At 41.0% G+C, this 18,720-nt stretch overlaps 1 protein-coding gene and 1 pseudogene across 1 annotated transcript; one reads left to right on the forward strand and one right to left on the reverse strand.

Annotated features, from left to right (window-relative positions):
* Window positions 1–1,623: 1,623 nt before the first annotated feature.
* Window positions 1,624–2,565, reverse strand: LOC125282468 (olfactory receptor 52H1-like). Its single transcript, XM_048217307.1, has one exon. It carries the CDS (start codon window positions 2,563–2,565, stop codon window positions 1,624–1,626), a length of 942 nt encoding a protein of 313 aa, XP_048073264.1.
* Window positions 2,566–17,468: 14,903 nt separating this feature from the next.
* On the forward strand, window positions 17,469–18,371 carry LOC113248269 (olfactory receptor 52B2-like; annotated as a pseudogene).
* The last annotated feature ends 349 nt before the right edge of the window (window positions 18,372–18,720 follow it).

An 18,720-nucleotide genomic window follows, 5' to 3' on the forward strand; every position in this document is an offset into this window, starting at 1 on the left:
TTCCAGTCCCACAGGACCTGGCCACGCTCCTCCTGCTCCCTGCTCTGCTATCCCCACCTCGCTGTGCTCCGGACACACTGACCTCTCTTCTGCCCACAGGCATGTCACACTGTGTCCAGCCCCAGGACCTTTGCCTGTGCTGTCCTCTCTGCCACTGTCCTCGTCCCCACTTGTGTGCATCACTGTATTGACTTCATTTCTCTATGAGTTACATTACCCTTTAAAAGTAAAGAATTCGTTTTCTTTGTTTTTAAATATTTTTTTATTATAATATGTTAGTCACCATACAGTACATCCCTGGTTTTTGATGTAAAGTTCGATGATTCATTACTTGTGTACAACACCCAGTGCACCATGCAATACGTGCCCTCCTTACTACCCATCACCAGCCTATCCCATTCCCCCACCCCCTCCCCTCTGAAGCCCTCAGTTTGTTTCTCAGAGTCCATAGTCTCTCATGCTTCACTCCCCCTTCTGATTACCCTCCTTTCTTTATCCCGTTCTTCTCCTACCGATCTTCCAGAATTTGTTTTCTTATTTCATATGAATCTCTCTCCTCAGAATATGAGCTCCATAGAGCTCATATTGTATCATTAACCTTATTAACCTTCATATCGCAAATGCTAGAACCTTGTTGTAATACAGTGGATATTCAACAAATAATTCCAAATCACTGGATAATGAAAAAAAAGGTTTATTGTAAGGACTTTAGATATTTCCTCGAATAAGACATATAGTGTTGTCTCCGGTGTAATCCCTGTGCAATCAGATGCGTCTTACCACGCAGGACTTACTTGCCTATAGTGTTCCTCTGCTCATTCCCCTATACTGCACTGACGTGTCTGGTAATTGATTCTCTCTCACAGTCCAGGAAACACACTCTATAGATAAGGGCCCCACAGGCCCCTGGCCAGTGGAATTAAATGTTTACTTTACTGTCCCAGTGAACTGGTTAAAGATCTCCCGAGACCATCTCTGCAGCTCCGCTCCTCAATGTGTCCAAGAGTCTAGAAGCTACTCTCTTCCCCCAGCACCAGAGCTAAGAACGCTGGGTTAAGAAATCTACATTTCTCTCCTCCTCATTGCAGCACTGCTGGTAGACCGCGCTGCTCACAGCGCTGGTACTGAAAGACTTCTTGTGTTGGGGGTCATTAAATGAAAACTACAGGCAGACACCATGAATAATAATTAGTATTGAATATTACCATAAATTTCTTCAATCCATCTACAAATCCCCTTAATAATGAATGATTAATTGGTATTTTCACTTTTAGTGTCTCTTCTTCAGGGTTTCTGCCTTACTTGACACATTTTTCTCTTGATAGTTGCAAATCTCAATTTTCAAATTTGTATCGCTTTGTTCTTTAAAAGTAAGTCAATTCTCTGTTTTCACCCCTTCTTCCTAATCATATCCTATGCAACTTTATATCCTACAAGGAAACAGGTCATCAAGGAATTTTTTATACATTGAACAATCTCCTTCATACAGAAAATGCATTTTCCTGGTATGCAAAAGCACCTGTAGGCAAGTCTCACTTTAGATATTATTAGCTTACTTCTTCTTTCTTGCTGCATTAATATGTCCTCTAAAATGATGTTACCTTTTCCACAGCACGCTGAACATCATTCTGAACGCTTGGCAGAAAATAAAAGTATGACTTTATCTCTGATCTGCTTGGTCTTCACTCCATAGACAACGGGGTTGAGTGCAGGTGGGATAACAACGTAGAGGTTGGCAAACATGATGTGGAAAGTGAGTGAAATATTGCGTCCAAAGCGATGGGCAAGGATGGAGAAAAAAGCAGGTGTATAAAACATGAGGATGACACAGACATGGGAACCACAGGTGCCAAGGGCCTTCTGGCGAGCATCCCGGGAGGGGAGGCGGAAGACCGCACAGAGGATAAGGGTGTAGGAAACAGCAATGAGAATCACATCTGAGATGACCGTCATGATGGGAACACAAAAGCCATACCAGATATTGATGGAGATGTCCGCACAGGCGAGCCGGGCAACACCTATGTGCTCACAGTACGTGTGCGGGATGATGCGTGTCCTGCAGAAAGGCAGGCGTGTGAGCAAGAATACAACTGGCAAGATGATGCTGAAGCTTCGAAAGGAGATGCCCACTGCAATCTTAATGATGGTCTTGGGGGTCAGAATCGTGGTGTATCTCAGAGGGGAGCAGATGGCCACGTAGCGGTCAAACGCCATGGCCAGGAGTATCGCTGAGTCCAGGACAAAGCTGTAGTGCAGAAAGAATAACTGGGTGAGGCAACCAGGAAAACCGATTTTCTGGGGACCACGCCAGAAGATGGTAAGGGTTTTGGGGACACATGTGGTAGACAAGATCAGATCTGTCATGGCTAGCATGGAAAGGAAAAAGAACATGGGTGCATGAAGACTCCGCTCCACAGCAATGAGGTAGAGAAGGATACCGTTGCCCACAGTGGCCACAAGATAGACAAAGCAGAAGGGGATGCTGATCCAGACGTGGTACTGCTCCAGGCCGGGGATGCCCAAAAGGGTGAAGTCACCTGTGTTGGAGCTGCTCAGGTTGTGCATGGCCCGTGTGGTCTGAGGAATGGATTCTGTATCTGAAAAACAAATCGTGTGTAATGACCCTCAGTAAATTGTATGGTAATTCTTCCTCCACTCTCTCCTTCAGGTTAGTTTTCCTCTTTCTTCTCTGCAAGAACAACCTCCTAGTGTTAGTAAGGACAATATTCATGTCTTGAAGAGCGATTTCCCATTAAAAATAGAAAAAGAAAGAAAGATTCCCTAGACATGACACTCCTGGTACTCATCACTCAGTTACTCTGGAATCTTCAACCTGAGTACTATTTCCATGTAATAATTGAGTGTTCCCTGGGTCAAAGTAATTAGTTCCTATATAGACTTGAGTAGAGAGAAAAACAATCTAACCTCATACAGAGAAAGAAAGAAACTAAGAAAGTGGGGTACAATTGGAAAAATAAGGAGATAATTAAAAATTATGACTTCTGGGGCGCCCGGGTGGCTCAGTTGTTAAGCATCTGCCTTCTGCCCAGGGCGTGATCCCAGAGTCCCGGGATCGAGTCCCCACATCAGGTTCCTCCGCTGGGCGCCTGCTTCTTCCTCTCCCACTCCCCCTGCTTGTGTTCCTTCTCTCGCTGGCTCCCTCTCTCTCTCTGTCAAATAAATAAATAAAATCTTTTAAAAAAATTATGACTTCTATTATAGTCCAGGCTTTACAAAGTATTAGCTCATTTAGAACAGTCTTCTGAGATATGTATTTTCTTTCCAACAGAAGTAGCTCAACTTTATTACAGGGAAGCTAGGGAGTAGCAGGACAAGTGAGGGTCTCTGCAGGAACTCCGATCACTGAGTAGGACTGCCAGGCCCACATCTGTCTGGAAGGCAGGAGAGGATCAGCGTCCTGCCCTCTTTTGTCCATTTTGGGACCAGGGCTCCAGGCCCTCATTTCATGGGGCCCAGGTAGAAATGAGGCTTTCCTGTTTTCCCCAGGGTCCCCAACAGAATGTTTGTGCTGTGCTCAGAGTTGATGCATACTTTCTTGTTGGGCAGGTCAATATCAAACTCAACTATTCCCAGCTTGTCAAGCACCTTTTGGATAGCTTTAGAGCTGCCTTCCCAGGTCATGTCCACAGAGAACTCGGGCTTCAGCATAGCTGTGGATATGGTCTGAGATATGTATTTTTATCCTCCTATTTTTTTTTAATAGGATCTGAAACTCTGAGACATAATCTTACCCAAGATCTCATCTTGGATAATGGGTGGAGCCAAGATCATTCCAGTCCATAGCTAATCCTCCTTCATGCTATGGTGCCCTGCCAGGTGATTGCTCAGGGGACACACTGTTAGATGCCAAGCACTGAGAAGAGGCCTGGGATTCAGGGAAGTCAGGATGGAAAACCTAACACTCAAACTGCAGCATGTCCTGCCAACTAACCCTATGCCGATAGCAATTACTCTCCTGATACCCCCCTTACCGTATAGCACCTGGGATTTGCAGACCAGAATGTTCTCTGAGACTGGTGTTTGGTGCCTCACCATGGAGAATGATATGAAAGTGGATATGCAGCTCAGACTCCAGCCCCCTCTTAGCACTGAATGACGAAATCGGTTCAAGTGTCCTTTTATTAAAAAATATATATATTGATATTATTACCTTTTAAAATAATATTTTAAGAGGGTTAACTCATATGTAAGCATGTTGTGGCTGACATTTATTGTCACTTTAGCTCATTTATCATCATTGTTTCCTAGCATAAGAAAAAAGAATATTTATAATATTTTGGATGAAAATAAACTACCCACAATAGCACTATGATATAAGCAGCATTGTTATACCCCTTTTTTAGAGATTAACATAGATGGTAAATTGAGTAAGACCCAAATCCCAGGTACTTCTGACTCCAAATTGTGTGCTTTAAACTTCTAGGGTAACTCTTGCCCAAACCATAAACACGTGGTTTAAAAAAAAAAAAAAGAAAAGAAAAATACTATCAAAGACATGTATTTGAAGAGAGTAATTGAGGGATCACTAATGGAAGAAATAGAGAATTGATGCGTTCTAAATCTCTGGTCAAGAGAAAAGCAAACGAGCAGCCTCTATAACAAAACAAAACAAAACAAAAAATAATATTTTGGGAAACCTTCACAATACTACACAAGTCTAAAGCTCTTTACATGAAATCACTTCTACAATCCTCTTAAAACCCTATGACATAGGTAATAACATTGCCTACATTTTGAAGATGCAGAAACGGAGGCATGGAGAAGTTAAGTAAACTGCCAAAGGCCACATGACAAGCAAATGTTAGAGCTGGGAATAAAACCTAAGACGTCTTCTATAAACTTTTATGTAATAACCAAAATTATCTATAGGGTATATGGCAAGTGGTACATACATGATATCTGTATAGCAAAATATATAAAAGTAAGTCACATGAAGAAAACACAGACAAATCCCTTATGAACCTACAGACAAAAGCTGTGTGTGCAATCTATACCCACAAACACAATGACAACATGAAAGCATGAACTCAGATGCAGAGAACAGGTTGGTAATTGACAGAGGTGGAGGTGGGGGTTAGTGAAATTGGTAAAGGTGGTCAAATGTACAGATACCAGTTATAAAGTAAATGAGCCCTGGGAATGGAATTACAGCATGGTAACTCAGGTTAAAAATAATATATTGTATACCTGAAACTTGCTAAAAGAGTAAATCTTTTACTCATCACAAAAAAAATTGCAACTATGCACGGTGATATGTGTAAGTAGGCATATTGTGGTAATCATTTCACAGCAAGTTTAACATCCTCGTCAGTCGCCTACCCCAACCTTTCCCCTCAAAGTATGATAACATCATCTTGAATAGCATCATTTTGTTCCTGAAAGGTCAGGTACCCTCTTCTAGGACTCCATCTTGAAGAACTGTAACTTAGGATTGACTGGCCTCATTAGCCACACGTCTACACAAGCTAACCGTGTATTGCTCAGCTGTGTGGTTCAGGGACTATCAATTTGTTCTTTAACAACCTTGAGCCCTCCGGGGCATTGACTTTCTCACTACTTTTCATTCACTATCCTGGTGTCTTTGCATTCTTCTTTTCTAGGTTAAATTCTTCTTCTTCTCCTTCTTCTTCTCCTCCTCCTCCTCCTCCTCCTCCTCCTCCTTCTTCTTCTTCTTCTTCTTCTTCAAGATTTATTTATTTGAGAGAGAGAGAGAGCACACAAGCAGGGGGAGCAGCAGAGGGAGAAGTGGAAGCAGATTCCCCGCCAGCCAGGGGCCTGACGTGGGACTCGATCCCAGGACCCCAGGATCATGCCCTGTGCTGAAGGCAGACGCTTAACCGACTGAGCCACCCAGGTGCCCCTCCTCTAGGTTAAATTCTGATTCGTCATGTCAACCACTCTCTTACACATATTTTGCTCGCCCTTGCTCTGTTGACCTCCCATCACATACGTATGCAAAACTCAACTCCTAGATTTACCAATTTAATAAGTCCTTCAGATTAACACAGAAAGGCACTTAACTAGACATGTTTATGTTCCCATAATTTCGGGATCATCAACCTTAATGTTCACCCACAACACTGTCCAATGACCCAACAACATAATCTTATTCAGCTCAATCTCCTTGGAGAACTTTTTTCCCTGCTTTTCTCCAAGAACACCCGCCAACTGCAATGCCCTCTTTCTCAACAGATACTATTTCATTTTGCTTCACACAGAAATTCAAAGACATTGTATGTGAGATTACGTGAGACAGCTATGACTTCTCTGTGTGTGTGTGTGTGTGTGTGTGTGTATAAAATTGGAAAAAAAGGAAAAAAATCCCATTTATATCTGGATCCAAAAACAAAACCATCCCTCTTTCTCAAATCTTCCAATCTTGTCAGGTATCTTTCATAATTATGAAATACCTCTTTCTTGTCTTTGTCTTCCACCTAGCGTTTTAAAAAGTTTATTCCTTCAGCATTTAAACAATTAAAGTGTTCAAGTATTTTCTAGTCTACATTATACAGAGACAATTATATTCCCTCATCATAGTTAGATACGTAGTTGTCTACACCACATACGTGCTTCTCATGTCCTACTCACCCTTTAACCCATGCTAATCACATTTCCGTCCTCACCTTTCCACCAAAGCAGCTTGTGCTACCATAACCAATGAAGTCCGTGTCCCACCCTGAGTCCTTGCTGGACTTTTCAGCAGCGTCTGACACTAGTCACTATCCCCTCCATCTTGAAAAATCCTGTCAAGGTTTTACCACAACACTTTGGGTTTTTCTTCAGCCTCGCTGGCATCTCATCTCATCTTTTGCCTGTTCTTCCTATTCTACGTATCTTAAGTCCCGGGGCTCCTCAAGGCTCTGCTTAAAGCCCCCTGTTCTTCTCTTCACACTTTTCCTGGTCTAGCTCATCAACTCCTAAGATCCCAATTAATAGCTATACGTGACATCTCCCAATTCTTTACCTCTCCTTTACAACTTACGAGACACATATATTCAACTCCTTTCTGGATATCCTCTTATGGATCTCATAGCACACAAGTTTAACTTTCAAAAATTAAAATTAAGACCCATCAGATTTCTTCAGAAACCCGATGTCCCCTCCTGTGTCTAATATTTCACAGAACACTAATATCATCCATTAAATGAGCCAAAGCAAAAACTTGAATTGCATTTATACTTTTCTTTCTTTAAATTCCCATGTGCAATTGATTATACTGATCTAATCCTTTTGGAATCAAAACTAAAAATCTTCATCATAGCAAACGTCCACAATCTGGTCTTGTTACCTCTTCAGTCTTCCTGTTACACTCCAGGAATGTTTGCCAGGAAAAGAAGTCCTGCTTTTCCTAAAAATATATGTGTTAAAAGCAATTTCCATATAAGACATATGGTAGGTGCACAATGAATCATGGACCATTACATCAAAAACTAAGGTTATACTGTATGGTGACTAACATAACATAATAAAAAATTGTTATAAAAAAAGACATATGGTAAATTCCTCTACCACTTTATTTCCAGGGTTTCAACTATAGTATTTAGTTATTTCCTTAAATTTTGACTTCAGCATCGGCTGAGACTCACACTTCTCTGCAGATGAACAGAAATGAGGCCAGAGATATTGGAAAGCCATGTGGTGAAGGGAAATGAGTCCACCGCCACTCCCTACAGGTGGAGTCTTCCCTGGAGGGAAATACCTTCCCTACTGCTAGGTATTCCAAGTGGTACTGAGGCAGTGAGTGGCCACACCTCGATGCTGCACTTCTCTGAATGTTGGTCATTGTAGATAAATAAAAGTCTAAATGGATAATGTGCGCCATTCGAAATGCAGGTAAGCCACCACACGCTCCTCAGTGCCAAAGTCTCCTGACTCTGAGACTGTGCACCTGTTTCCTCCTTGACTTCAGAACAAGTATCCCCATCCCTCTTCCTATCTCCAAGCAATGCTAGGTTCTGCTTATCATTCAGGTCTCAACTAAGCCCCCCTTCATTCAACTGAAATATTGCTTCCCCAGGAATAGTCTTCCTGATCTATGTTAGAAAATTCTATTTCCAAATTGTATTTCCTCTTTTCTGAAATTCATCATACTTGCCACCACCTGTTTATTACTGTTTTTTTTTTCTTTGCTAGACTGCAGTCCCTACAAAGGCAAAGATCATGTCAGTTTTGTTCTTCTTGCTTTTGTTGTTACTATTGTTTCAGAAATGCTTTCAATATCTGCCCAATAGTGGCCTTAAAAAGTGCTCAGTGACTATTTCCAGAACTGAATATTGTCACTGAGTTAAGACAAGAAGAATATTCTCATTTTCTCTGAAAATACATTTGAAATCATTAGATATATGTTATTAAATAAATAAAGGAAAATAAACCCATTCAAACTGGTAGCCAATAATATGCCAAACCAGGAAAGTGCTAAAGGCATTTCTACTTAAGATAAAAAGAAGACCACGGTTATCGAAACATTTGTATTAACATTGCTCAAGAAGTTTCATCCAGAGAAATAAAACTGTTTACTTTTGCCCACCCCGTCTCCATTGAGGTGAAAATTCTTCCAGAAAACTTTCTTAACTCCAAGAGTGGGTCCTCTTTTTCACACCCATAGAACAATGTACTTATGTCCTATGGAAGCACATGTAATTTACTATGTTTGCCTATCTTCTACCCGTCTTGAGTGTAAAGACATTTTCATAGTCATAGTTTTATATTTTGATTCTAGTTTAATTTCTATAAACTCTTAAGGTTTGTTGAATAGATAAATAATATTTAAATCATTGTACACAAGTTCCTGTTTGATATGGGACCTTTGTCTTTTTTCTGCCACATCTCTCCCTACCCCACCTCCGTTTTCCCTTCTATTTACTCTATATTCCCTTAAAGTACATTTTAATTAATAAGTAGCTAAAATAATAAATGAGTGATTGAAATAAAACACATGCACCCCCGGAAATCTTGGGCTAATTTTACACAAAGTCACATTATTGCTTCTTCTAAAGAACCGCATTTTAGAGTCAAGATTCAGATTTGCATTTTATCAGTGCCTGTTTTTTCATTATACCAAACAAGTTATATGATCTCTCCAAAATGCCTTTTTCCTCATAGAATTTTTGTGGGAATTACATGAGAAAAGTCCTCAGCTCAGTGTTAAGCTCGCAATAGATAGTGACTATTATGTAATGTCATTATTATTACAAACACTTGTAAATATACATGGATGCCAGAAACCCACACAGTAACAGAAAATTTTAAATTGTACCGAAAACACAGAGTTTGAGTCTGCTTTTCCATATCCAAGCTCTCAGACCATGTGGTCTGGGCTGTTGAATTGTGTCTTGAAGAAAAGTTCCAGTCCTACTTGTTCCCCTTACCCCATTTGTCCATCCTCATGCCAACCCCTGAGACTGTTTAAAATCTGGCCCCCAGGCCTACAGACTCTATTTCATGGGGGAAAACTGGATTCAGCCCACCCCTGTCTTTTCCTAGCCTGTCCTTGCCCTCCTCTTGGGACCTCTCTATGTCCTTCAGCTAGCTGCCCCAGAATCCTGAGCTCTGCCCTTGGCTTCCCCAACACTCACCAAACCTAGGCCTTGGTGAGGACTGAAGATACAAAGAAATGGCACCCTTAAGCATCCGGTCCTTATTTTTCTTCCTGGACTTCAGAGAGGGCACTCAAAACTCGTGGGCCCCTGAGAGACCAGAGCCACAAACCCAATCAGTGCCTGTGGCCTGCACAGGAAGCACTTCCCAGGGGTCTAGCTTCTGAGGCTCTGAGGTCCCAAGGCTGGGGGGACTGAGTCCCTGCAGACTCCTGTCTTCTAAAACAGCAGTATCCTGAGTGGACGGAGTCCCCCGGGGCTTACGAAACGGCAAGCACACTCTCCACCACTGCTAAAGACATCAGCAGTGAAGTCTGTGCGTGTGTGTGCGTGTGTGTGCGTGTGAGAGAGAGAGAGAGAGAGGAACTGCATGTCTCTGTGGGTTATGGCATTTATGTCATAAATATTCAATCATTTGTGTAACTTTATGTAATGGTGATCTTAGTATGAAAATGCAAATAGACCTATGGAAGGAGGGATATAGGTTCTTCTCTCTGATTCAAGCCTAAAAAGGGAGTGCCTTTGCTATCACAATCAGTCCCACTGATCCAACCCTTGAGCTGTCATGTAAAACTCCCTACACACAGGCTTGCCAGCCCCACAACTGAGACCTTAAGACATTTTTAGAACAAGTTCCTCCTTTGTCACCATCTTCAGTCCCTATTACCTCTGCTATTGGACCCTTATTGATCTGAAGATCTCAGTTCCTTCCCGCCAATCCATCCTCTCCTCTCAAGCCCTAACCTAAGCATCTTCCTAAAATAGAAATATGATCATCATTTCTGCAGAGTTTAAAAAGCCTTTTGTATAAATAAATATATACATATGATATCAAGCAATTTCAGGCCCTTGACTTCCTCTGCAGTGTCACCTCCTGCCACTTGTCCTCCAAACACCCCAAATTCCAGACTAATCTATCTGGAGTTCCCAATACACATGATAATTTTGCAAGCATCATCCCTGTGCATATGATATTCCTTCTTCCTAGAATATTCTTCCTATCCTTTTCTGTCTGACTCAGCTTAAAACCTAGAATCACCCATTTGGAAAGTCACCCCTTACTCCCCCTTGATTTTACCCTTGCTTTAACATTAATCACATTATATTGCAATTATCTGCTTAGCTCCGTGTTTCTGCTTCTAGAAGGCAAGTTTCTGGATGATAAGGATCTTATTCCTGATGTTTGCCATTAGATTTCTATGATTGTTCACAAAGTAGATAACCAGCTATGTTCTCGATTCCTAGTAGTAAAATCGGTATTATTAGCATCTATTGGTATGACGTTTATTTTATAGCATTTTGTAAAGTTACTATTATAATACCAATTAGAAAATAATTTTACATTGCATCTGGAAAAAGTCTGAAATGTATACCTGTATCATTTACAAATCTAATTACCCACCTCTTCACACATTGTTTAGGGTCATTGCCTTCCTAAAGGTATAGCATAATATAGAAAAGAAATAGTTCTCATTGCTGAATCTTAAGAAACAGTTTATTAGTTTATGGTGATATCAAAAACTCAGTTTAAAGCAGAATATTTTTACAGACATGTACATTACATGAAGACCTCTCTCTTAAAAAAAAAAGATTGATTTATTTATTTGAGAGAGAGAGAGCATGAGCAGGGGGAAGGGCAGAGGGAGAGGGAGAGAATCCTCAAGCGTACTTCCCCCTGAGCCTGGAGCCTGATGCAAGGCTTGATCCCACGACCCTGAGATCATGACCTGAGCTGAAATCAAGAGCTGGACCCTCAACCCACTGGGTGCCCCAAATTTATTTTTTATTATAACATTTCTATGGTCTTCTCTCAGTTCAGACCCCTACCCCATTCTAGTTCCTTTTCCAGGAAACTTTATGTCCTACGACAGGCACGATTCGTAGAGAGGAAAATAAAGAACTGTGGCATCTAATTGCTGCCCTTGATTTACTTTTGTCTTTGGGGAGGTGTCTGCCATGTTTTATATAAATGCTTCATTTATTCATACAGCGTATTTTGGGAAACAGTGGTTATTCTAAATAGAATCGTTGGTGCCAGGTACAGTGTGGGTATCGTGATTTATATGTGCAGCCGAGGGCATTTTACTGCTGATAACCTGGTGTATGTAGGGGCCCCCAAGGTGAGATGATGAAATATCACAAAGATAGAGAATTCAGGTGATTATAACTATAAACAAGTATGGTGGTTTCAAAATATATTCACAAATTTTATGATACTCCTGTCTTCAAGGGATAGAGTTTAATTCCCCTCCAGCTGAGTATGGGTTGGACTCAGTGATTCATCTCTGAAAAATAGCATATGGTAGATGCAGGCTTTCTGAGACTAGGCCATACTAGGCATTGAGGATTCCTCTTTGCTCTCTCTCCTGAATTGCGCCTCCGGGCAAAGCCAGCCCTCATGCCATGAGGACACTCAAACAGCCTGTGGGGGGAGCTGAAACCTCTTTGCTAACAAACACGCTGCCTAGTGATCATCTTGGAACTAGTTCCTCCAGCTCCAGCCAAGCATTCAGATGTCTGCAACCCCAATAACTTGTGGACTGAGACCAGTAAGAGACCCAAAACAGAGCCTTCTAGGTAGGCCAGTCCTGAAGTTTTGACACACAGAGCTGGTGATAATCAATGTTTATTGTTAAATTAACTTTTGAGGTAACTTGTTACACAGCATAGACAGCTGATAGGAATAGGAACACAGATTATCCTGTAGGGCCTTACCTGTGGATGAGGAACTGAAGGTCAGGACAGGGTAACTGCAGTTCTTAGCCACTTGGGCCACTTAAAGGTAATCTGCTATAATTCTTAAATCATTCCCTTTGACACTTACCTCAACAGGGAAGGCCACCTGCATGTGTGAAATACAGTAAGCAGTGGGCATGATATCTGTCAAAGGATTTCAAGATCGCTTTTTTCACGCAACAAACATTTATTAAGATTAGAATAATATGTCAGGCCCAGAAACCAGACATTACGCTATACCCCGGATATTCAGAAATATCAGTATTCCACCAGAGAACATAACCTGCTAAGGTCAACAGGCTTGTAAAATGAAATTTCAATACAGAGTGAGAGTCGCAGGAAACCCAAAGATGTCCATGGAAATGGAGTGGAGGAATCACACCACAGCCTAGGGACCAGAAAAGATCTTGAGGAACAAGTTAACTTACTGCGAGTCTCGAGGATGAAAAAAGGTGAAAGAACAGCAGAAAAAAGATATGTCTGGTCAAGAGACCAGCATGTGCAAAAAATTGGAGGTGTGGGGACATACGATGTATTCTGGGACATTGGTATCACTTAGCCAACCCGGGCACATTTTCTGAAGTGCTGAGAAATGAAACCGGCCTGGTGGGCAGGCCACCACTCATTCCCTCCGGCACGCACACATTCAGTCATTCAGTGCAGATATACTGAGCACCTCCTGGGAGCCAGGCACTCTCCTAGGCACCAGGACCACAGTGAAAAACAAAACAGAGGCAAGGCCTCTCCTCATAGAGTATTCAGTCCATTGAGGAAGAATATATTATTCAAATAATCAACAGAATATATGTGTAAAAATAATCACTACCTTCGATAAGTGTGATGAAAATCTATAAGACATTGTAAAAGTAAACAACAGAGATATCTGGTCAGACCTAGGGAAGGTGAGAAAAGATTCTATGAGAAAAATATTTTCAAGAGGATGTCAATTTTAACTAAAAGCTAATAAAATAGATAATAATTATTGGGCTCGTATTATGTGTCAATTATAGGACCAAACCCTTTAGAAACATCAAATGTAGCCCTTCCTCCCTCGCAATGAGGTAATTCCCTTTATTGTTTCCATATTATAGATGTGAAAAGTGATACATAGGAAGTTTATCCAATTGCTCAGCTACTAAGTGGAGAATTTTCTACCTTAGATCGTCTGGCTCCTGAACCCTACTTCTGCGTCACGTTACACGACATGATCTCCAGTAGGCTAAAGGAAAAAAGGGCAAACATTCCAGATACAGAGAAAAGTATATGCAAAGTCCGTTCAGCAAGAAGGAGGAAGATGTGAATAGGAGCTCCTTAGAAGCAAGTATTTTGTTTTCATCTGGGCTCTTATACTTAGAAAAAAAAAATGAATAGGAGTATAACAAGTTACGGGCAATAGAAACTTTTTTTTGTAAGTGAAAGGCCTGTTTAAGGAACCATCTTGAAAGATGACATTCAGCTTCGTGGCGCGTGCCCTGGCCCAGTTTCCCATTCTCCTGTACTCATTCCTGCAAGCACCATCTGTTGGTGTGTACTGTCTACGGGACAGCATAGAGGAGGGAGTATGGAGAAGGGCTTGTGGCCAAACACTGGCTGCTGGCTGCCATTTACCAACTCCAGCAGCCTTGCTGTGTGAATTAAGAAATATATTTAAACATCCAGGCTCCAGTCGTCGTGCGCGCTTGGAGATCGCACACGTTTCGAGGACTGATCTGTGAGGATGTGTGTAAGGCACTTTGCACATTGTTTGGGACATTACATGACACTCATTTTTAAATGTTTTAGTTTATTCTAGCAACTGTGTAACAGAGGCTGTGGATGCAGCTATGGCCAAGGCATGTTTTACTGTCCTCAGGGAGACCACACATTCATGGGGAAGCAGACAGTTCCAGGACAGAGTGACGAGATCTATGACCTTAAAAGCCACAAGGAGCTGGGAGGACACAGAGGAGGGTGCTGCTACAATTAGGGGAGAGAGCAGAATGGTTATTTCATGTTAGAGCTGTGTTTTGGAGGAAAAATGGGCAAACCAGAGGATTAGAAACATGCTAGTCAGAGAGAACATTCTGCCTTCTGTGCAGTGTGAGTCTCCCTTCTGTTGACGGAATGGCTGGAGGTGACTGAGCGACGTTGCACGTGTAACAGGTGCGCTTGGACACAGACATGTAGCAGTTACTATAATCACCTACATTTCTAGAAACCAGTCCTGTGTCTGCGGACTGGCCAGTGAGCAGGAGATAAAAGATGAAACTTTTTTAGATTGTATTTTTTTGACCACCCCTTCCCATGATTTTCACTCTCTGGATCTGCATTTCCCCTCTGCTCTCCCTGCAGCAATTTCTCCCTACCTCTAGGCTCAGCCTTCTCTTGCTCTTTCCAAGAATAATGACCACTCCTGTACCTTGCTCTCTGAGCCTCCCACAGTAATATTTTACAGCTACGATGATCTCATTCTAGTTTGTTACTCACAGGAGAGCACATGATGAGAACACTAGTAGTTCACCCCTGAAGGAGACATTTTTTAAAAATTTAAATTCAATTAATTAACATAGAGTGTATTATTAGTTTCAGAGGTAGAGTTCAGTGATTCATCAGTTGCATATAACACCCAGTGCTCATTACATCAAGTGCCCTCCTTAATGCCCATCACCCAGTTACCTCATCCCCCCACTCCCCTCCCCTCTAGCAACCCTCAGTTTGTTTCCTATGATTAAGAGTCTCTTATGCTTTGTCTCCCTCTCTGATTTTGCCTTGTTTTATTTTTTTGCTCCCTTCCCCTATGATCTTCTGTTTTGTTTCTTAAATTCCACATATGAATGAAATCATATGATAATTGTCTTTCTCTGATTGACTTATTTCACTTAGCGTAACACCCTCTAGTTCCATCCACCTAGTTGCAAATGATGAGATTTCGGGGTTTTTTTTGATGGCTGCATAATATTCCATCACATATATATACACCACCTCTTCTTTATCCGTTCATCTGTCAGTGGACATCTGGGCTCCTTCCATAGTTTGGCTACTGTGGACATTGCTGCTATGAACATTGGGGCGCATGTGCCCCTTGGGATCTCTCCATTTGTATCTTTTGTGTAAATACTTAGTAGTGCAATTGCTGGATCATAGGTTTTTTCTATTTTCAACTTTTTGAGGAACCTCCATACTGTTTTCCACAGTGGCTGCACCAGTTTGCATTCCCACCAGCAGTGTAAGAGGGCTCCCCTTTCTCTGCATCCTTGCCAACATCTGTTGTTTCCTGAGCTGTTAATTGTAGCCATTCTGACCCATGTGAGGTGGTATCTCATTGTGGTTTTGATTTGTATCAAATCAAAGTGATATTGAGCATTTTTTCATGTGTCTGTCCGCCATTCGTATGTCTTCTTTGGAGAAATGTCTGTTCTGAGACGGGCTCTTCATAGAGCCTATTTCAAGAGAGTGTTCAGATCTTTTAACCCAAGGTGGGACTCCAGATCTGAGCTGCGCCTGAGTGGGTGGTTTGGGGAAAGGAAGCTCTCGATAGATCAGGGAATCATGGATTCTAGGGGCCCTTCTCAAATCTTATCCTCTGTGGGTGGCAAAATCCTGACTTGGACTTCTCGGTTGCCTGTCTGTGAAGTCTGGGCTCATGCACACAGTTTTTTCCACTTTAAAAGCGTGAGACACCACATCAGATATGTTATTTTGTCCAACAAAATAATCCTTGTAAGTAAAGAGAATGCTCTGGTTTTTAACATTAAATATTAGGAAGATATCTTAATATGAAGTAAAGAACGAGTGTATTGTGTATTGTTTTATACACAACTCTTTTGTTGGTAAATGTAATTCCCTATTCTTTGCCATGCAAATTTATGGCACTAATGAATATTTTAATTGATGGCAATCAATACCAGGCTTTCCAGTTTATTTTAAGCAGTCAAAGGGCAACTATAGATGGGTCATTGGCCTAGAGCTAGTCCAACAGAGTTAGATTACTATGGTTTAGAAGGAATAGTGGTAAATTCCTCAAAAGGTGTAAGATATAAATCAAATAACTTCTAATAAAAGCTTGCATTTTTAGCACTCCCTTTAATAACAATGAAACAACTTCAGCAAATTATTGTTATATATTTGACAATAGTAAAATAATGTCGTATTTTTCTGTATCATATAAAATAGAAATTATCAAATCTCCTACCAGTTTACTGTGCAGATATAGCAATAATTATTTCCATGTTTTATCCATCAGAAAGCCTATCTGTGCAAATATATATTTATGTACCACCAATATTGTTCAACAATGACAACAAGCATAAACATTTTGTAAACTTTTTTATAATTAAATAAAATGGAAGTGATTATATGTCATTTATTTTTAAAATAAAGCAAATTAAGCTATCTTTGTATATAAGTTGATCTTTTCTGATACAGAATAACAAGGGTTTTCTTTGTTAATAAGGAAATTTTCTTTTCAATGAAGGCTTACCTTTCTTTTTAATAAAGATTTTAGCCTATTTAAAAGGATTAAAAGGATGTCAGGATGGGATGCCTGGGTGGCTCAGTTGGTTAAGCCTCTGACTTTTGATTTTGTGTTTAGTTGATCACAAGATCACTAGTTGAGTAGGTAAATATATGTACCAGATAACAATAGGATTGTTGTTTAATTAGTTCAATTAAAAAAAAACTTTTTGTTTTTATTTGGTTTTTAGTATGCTTCACAAAAATTTATAATTTTTTTCCCTGTCTTAAAATATTTAGTCAGAGAATACAATTTATTATTACAGATTTTAAAATTACCTACGACTATCATTTTAAATATATGACAATTGTTTGAGAAAACTACAGTACCAGCCTCAGGATTTTCCTCAGAAGCATCTTTGTGAAATTCTTTGATCCCACTTGAATGTTTGGAATCTTTCTCCTCACGGTAGAATACTGCACACATTCAGGTCCATACTTACTACTCGGAGTAGGAGGGAACTCCCTAAGTGAGATTTTACATAGCAGATGTCTGAGCCCATTGATTGTGCTAGTTGATTGTGATAGGCTAGCTCCCAAACGTTCTCTCACCTTGCAGGTAAGTGATGGAAATGCCATACCATAATTCAGGAATGGTTCATCCCAATGATTCCACTGTCAATCATGATGTTTATCCTCACTGGCATCCCTGGCCTGAAGGAGCTGCACCTGTGGCTCTCCATTGCCTTCTGCCTGATGTACCTGGTGGCTGTGTCCTGATCTGCATGGTGGCCGTGGAGCACAGTCTTCATGAACCCACGTACCTCTTCCTCTCCATGTTGGCTTTTTGGGATCTGTTCTATCCACATCCACAGTACTCAAAGCCCTGAGCATCTTCTGGTTTGATGATGGGGACATCTCTTTTGGTGGTTGTGTAACCCAGGTCTTCATTATGCATTTTGCTTCTGTAGTGGAGTCAGGCATTGTCTTGGCCATGGCTTTTGATCGTTATGTGGCCATCTGCTACCCACTGAGGTACACCACCATTCTGAGCCATGATGTCATCGGCAAATAGGGGGTGTTGTAGAGCTCACGAGTTTTGCAAGTGTTTTCCCCATTATCTTCCTGGTGAAGCATCTACCCTTCTGCCAGACAAACATCATTGCCCACACATTCTGTGAACACATGGGGCTGGCAAAGCAGGCTTATGCTGATAGCATCGTCAACATTTGATATGGAATCTCTGTGCCATCACTCAGTGTAATGCTAGATATGGTGACAATAGTCATCTTCTATGGGCTCATTCCCCAAGCAGTCTTCAGGCTGCCATCCCATAATGCATGAACAAAAGCCCTCAGCACGTGTGGTTCCCATGTCTGTGTCATCCTCCTGTTCTGCCTTCCGGGGATTTTCACGGTCATTGCTCAGCGCTTCAGCTGAAAAATCCCCAAGCATGTCCACATCCTGTTAGCCAATCTCTACGTTCTTGTTCCCCCCATGATGAACCCAATTATCTATGGAGTAAAGACCAAACAGATTCGTGATCAAATGGCCCTTGTCTTTTCTTCGAAAAGAAAATGTTGCTGAGGATTCTGACTCTTGTGGGTTTTTAGAGGGAGGAGGAAGGTTCCTATGAAAAAGGGGACAGATAAGTTGTCATTTAGGATAGACTCTACTTGCTGTGAAATTAGTCTTTTTTCATTCAATTGAGATGACCCAAATTGTATGTGTCCCTTTGTACAAAGATAAATATGTTCTTGAAAACCCATGTATTTATAGGCATAAAGCTACTATTTTAAATGTCTATAGGGTTCTTCAGTATTTAATAACAACATATTTCTCTTTCTACCAAATAAAAATAAGACTTATAGAATACTTCTATATCTACTATTTAGATTTTTAGATCTCTCTGTGTCCTCCCCAGCAGCTGTATTGA

The sequence above is a fragment of the Ursus arctos genome, unplaced genomic scaffold, assembly GCF_023065955.2.
Source record: "Ursus arctos isolate Adak ecotype North America unplaced genomic scaffold, UrsArc2.0 scaffold_22, whole genome shotgun sequence".
NCBI classification, from domain to species: Eukaryota; Metazoa; Chordata; class Mammalia; order Carnivora; family Ursidae; genus Ursus; species Ursus arctos.

Excerpts from the sequence above, each read along its gene's own strand:
- LOC125282468 (XM_048217307.1), bottom strand. The coding sequence starts at position 2,565 with ATGCACAACCTGAGCAGCTCCAACACAGGTGACTTCACCCTTTTGGGC.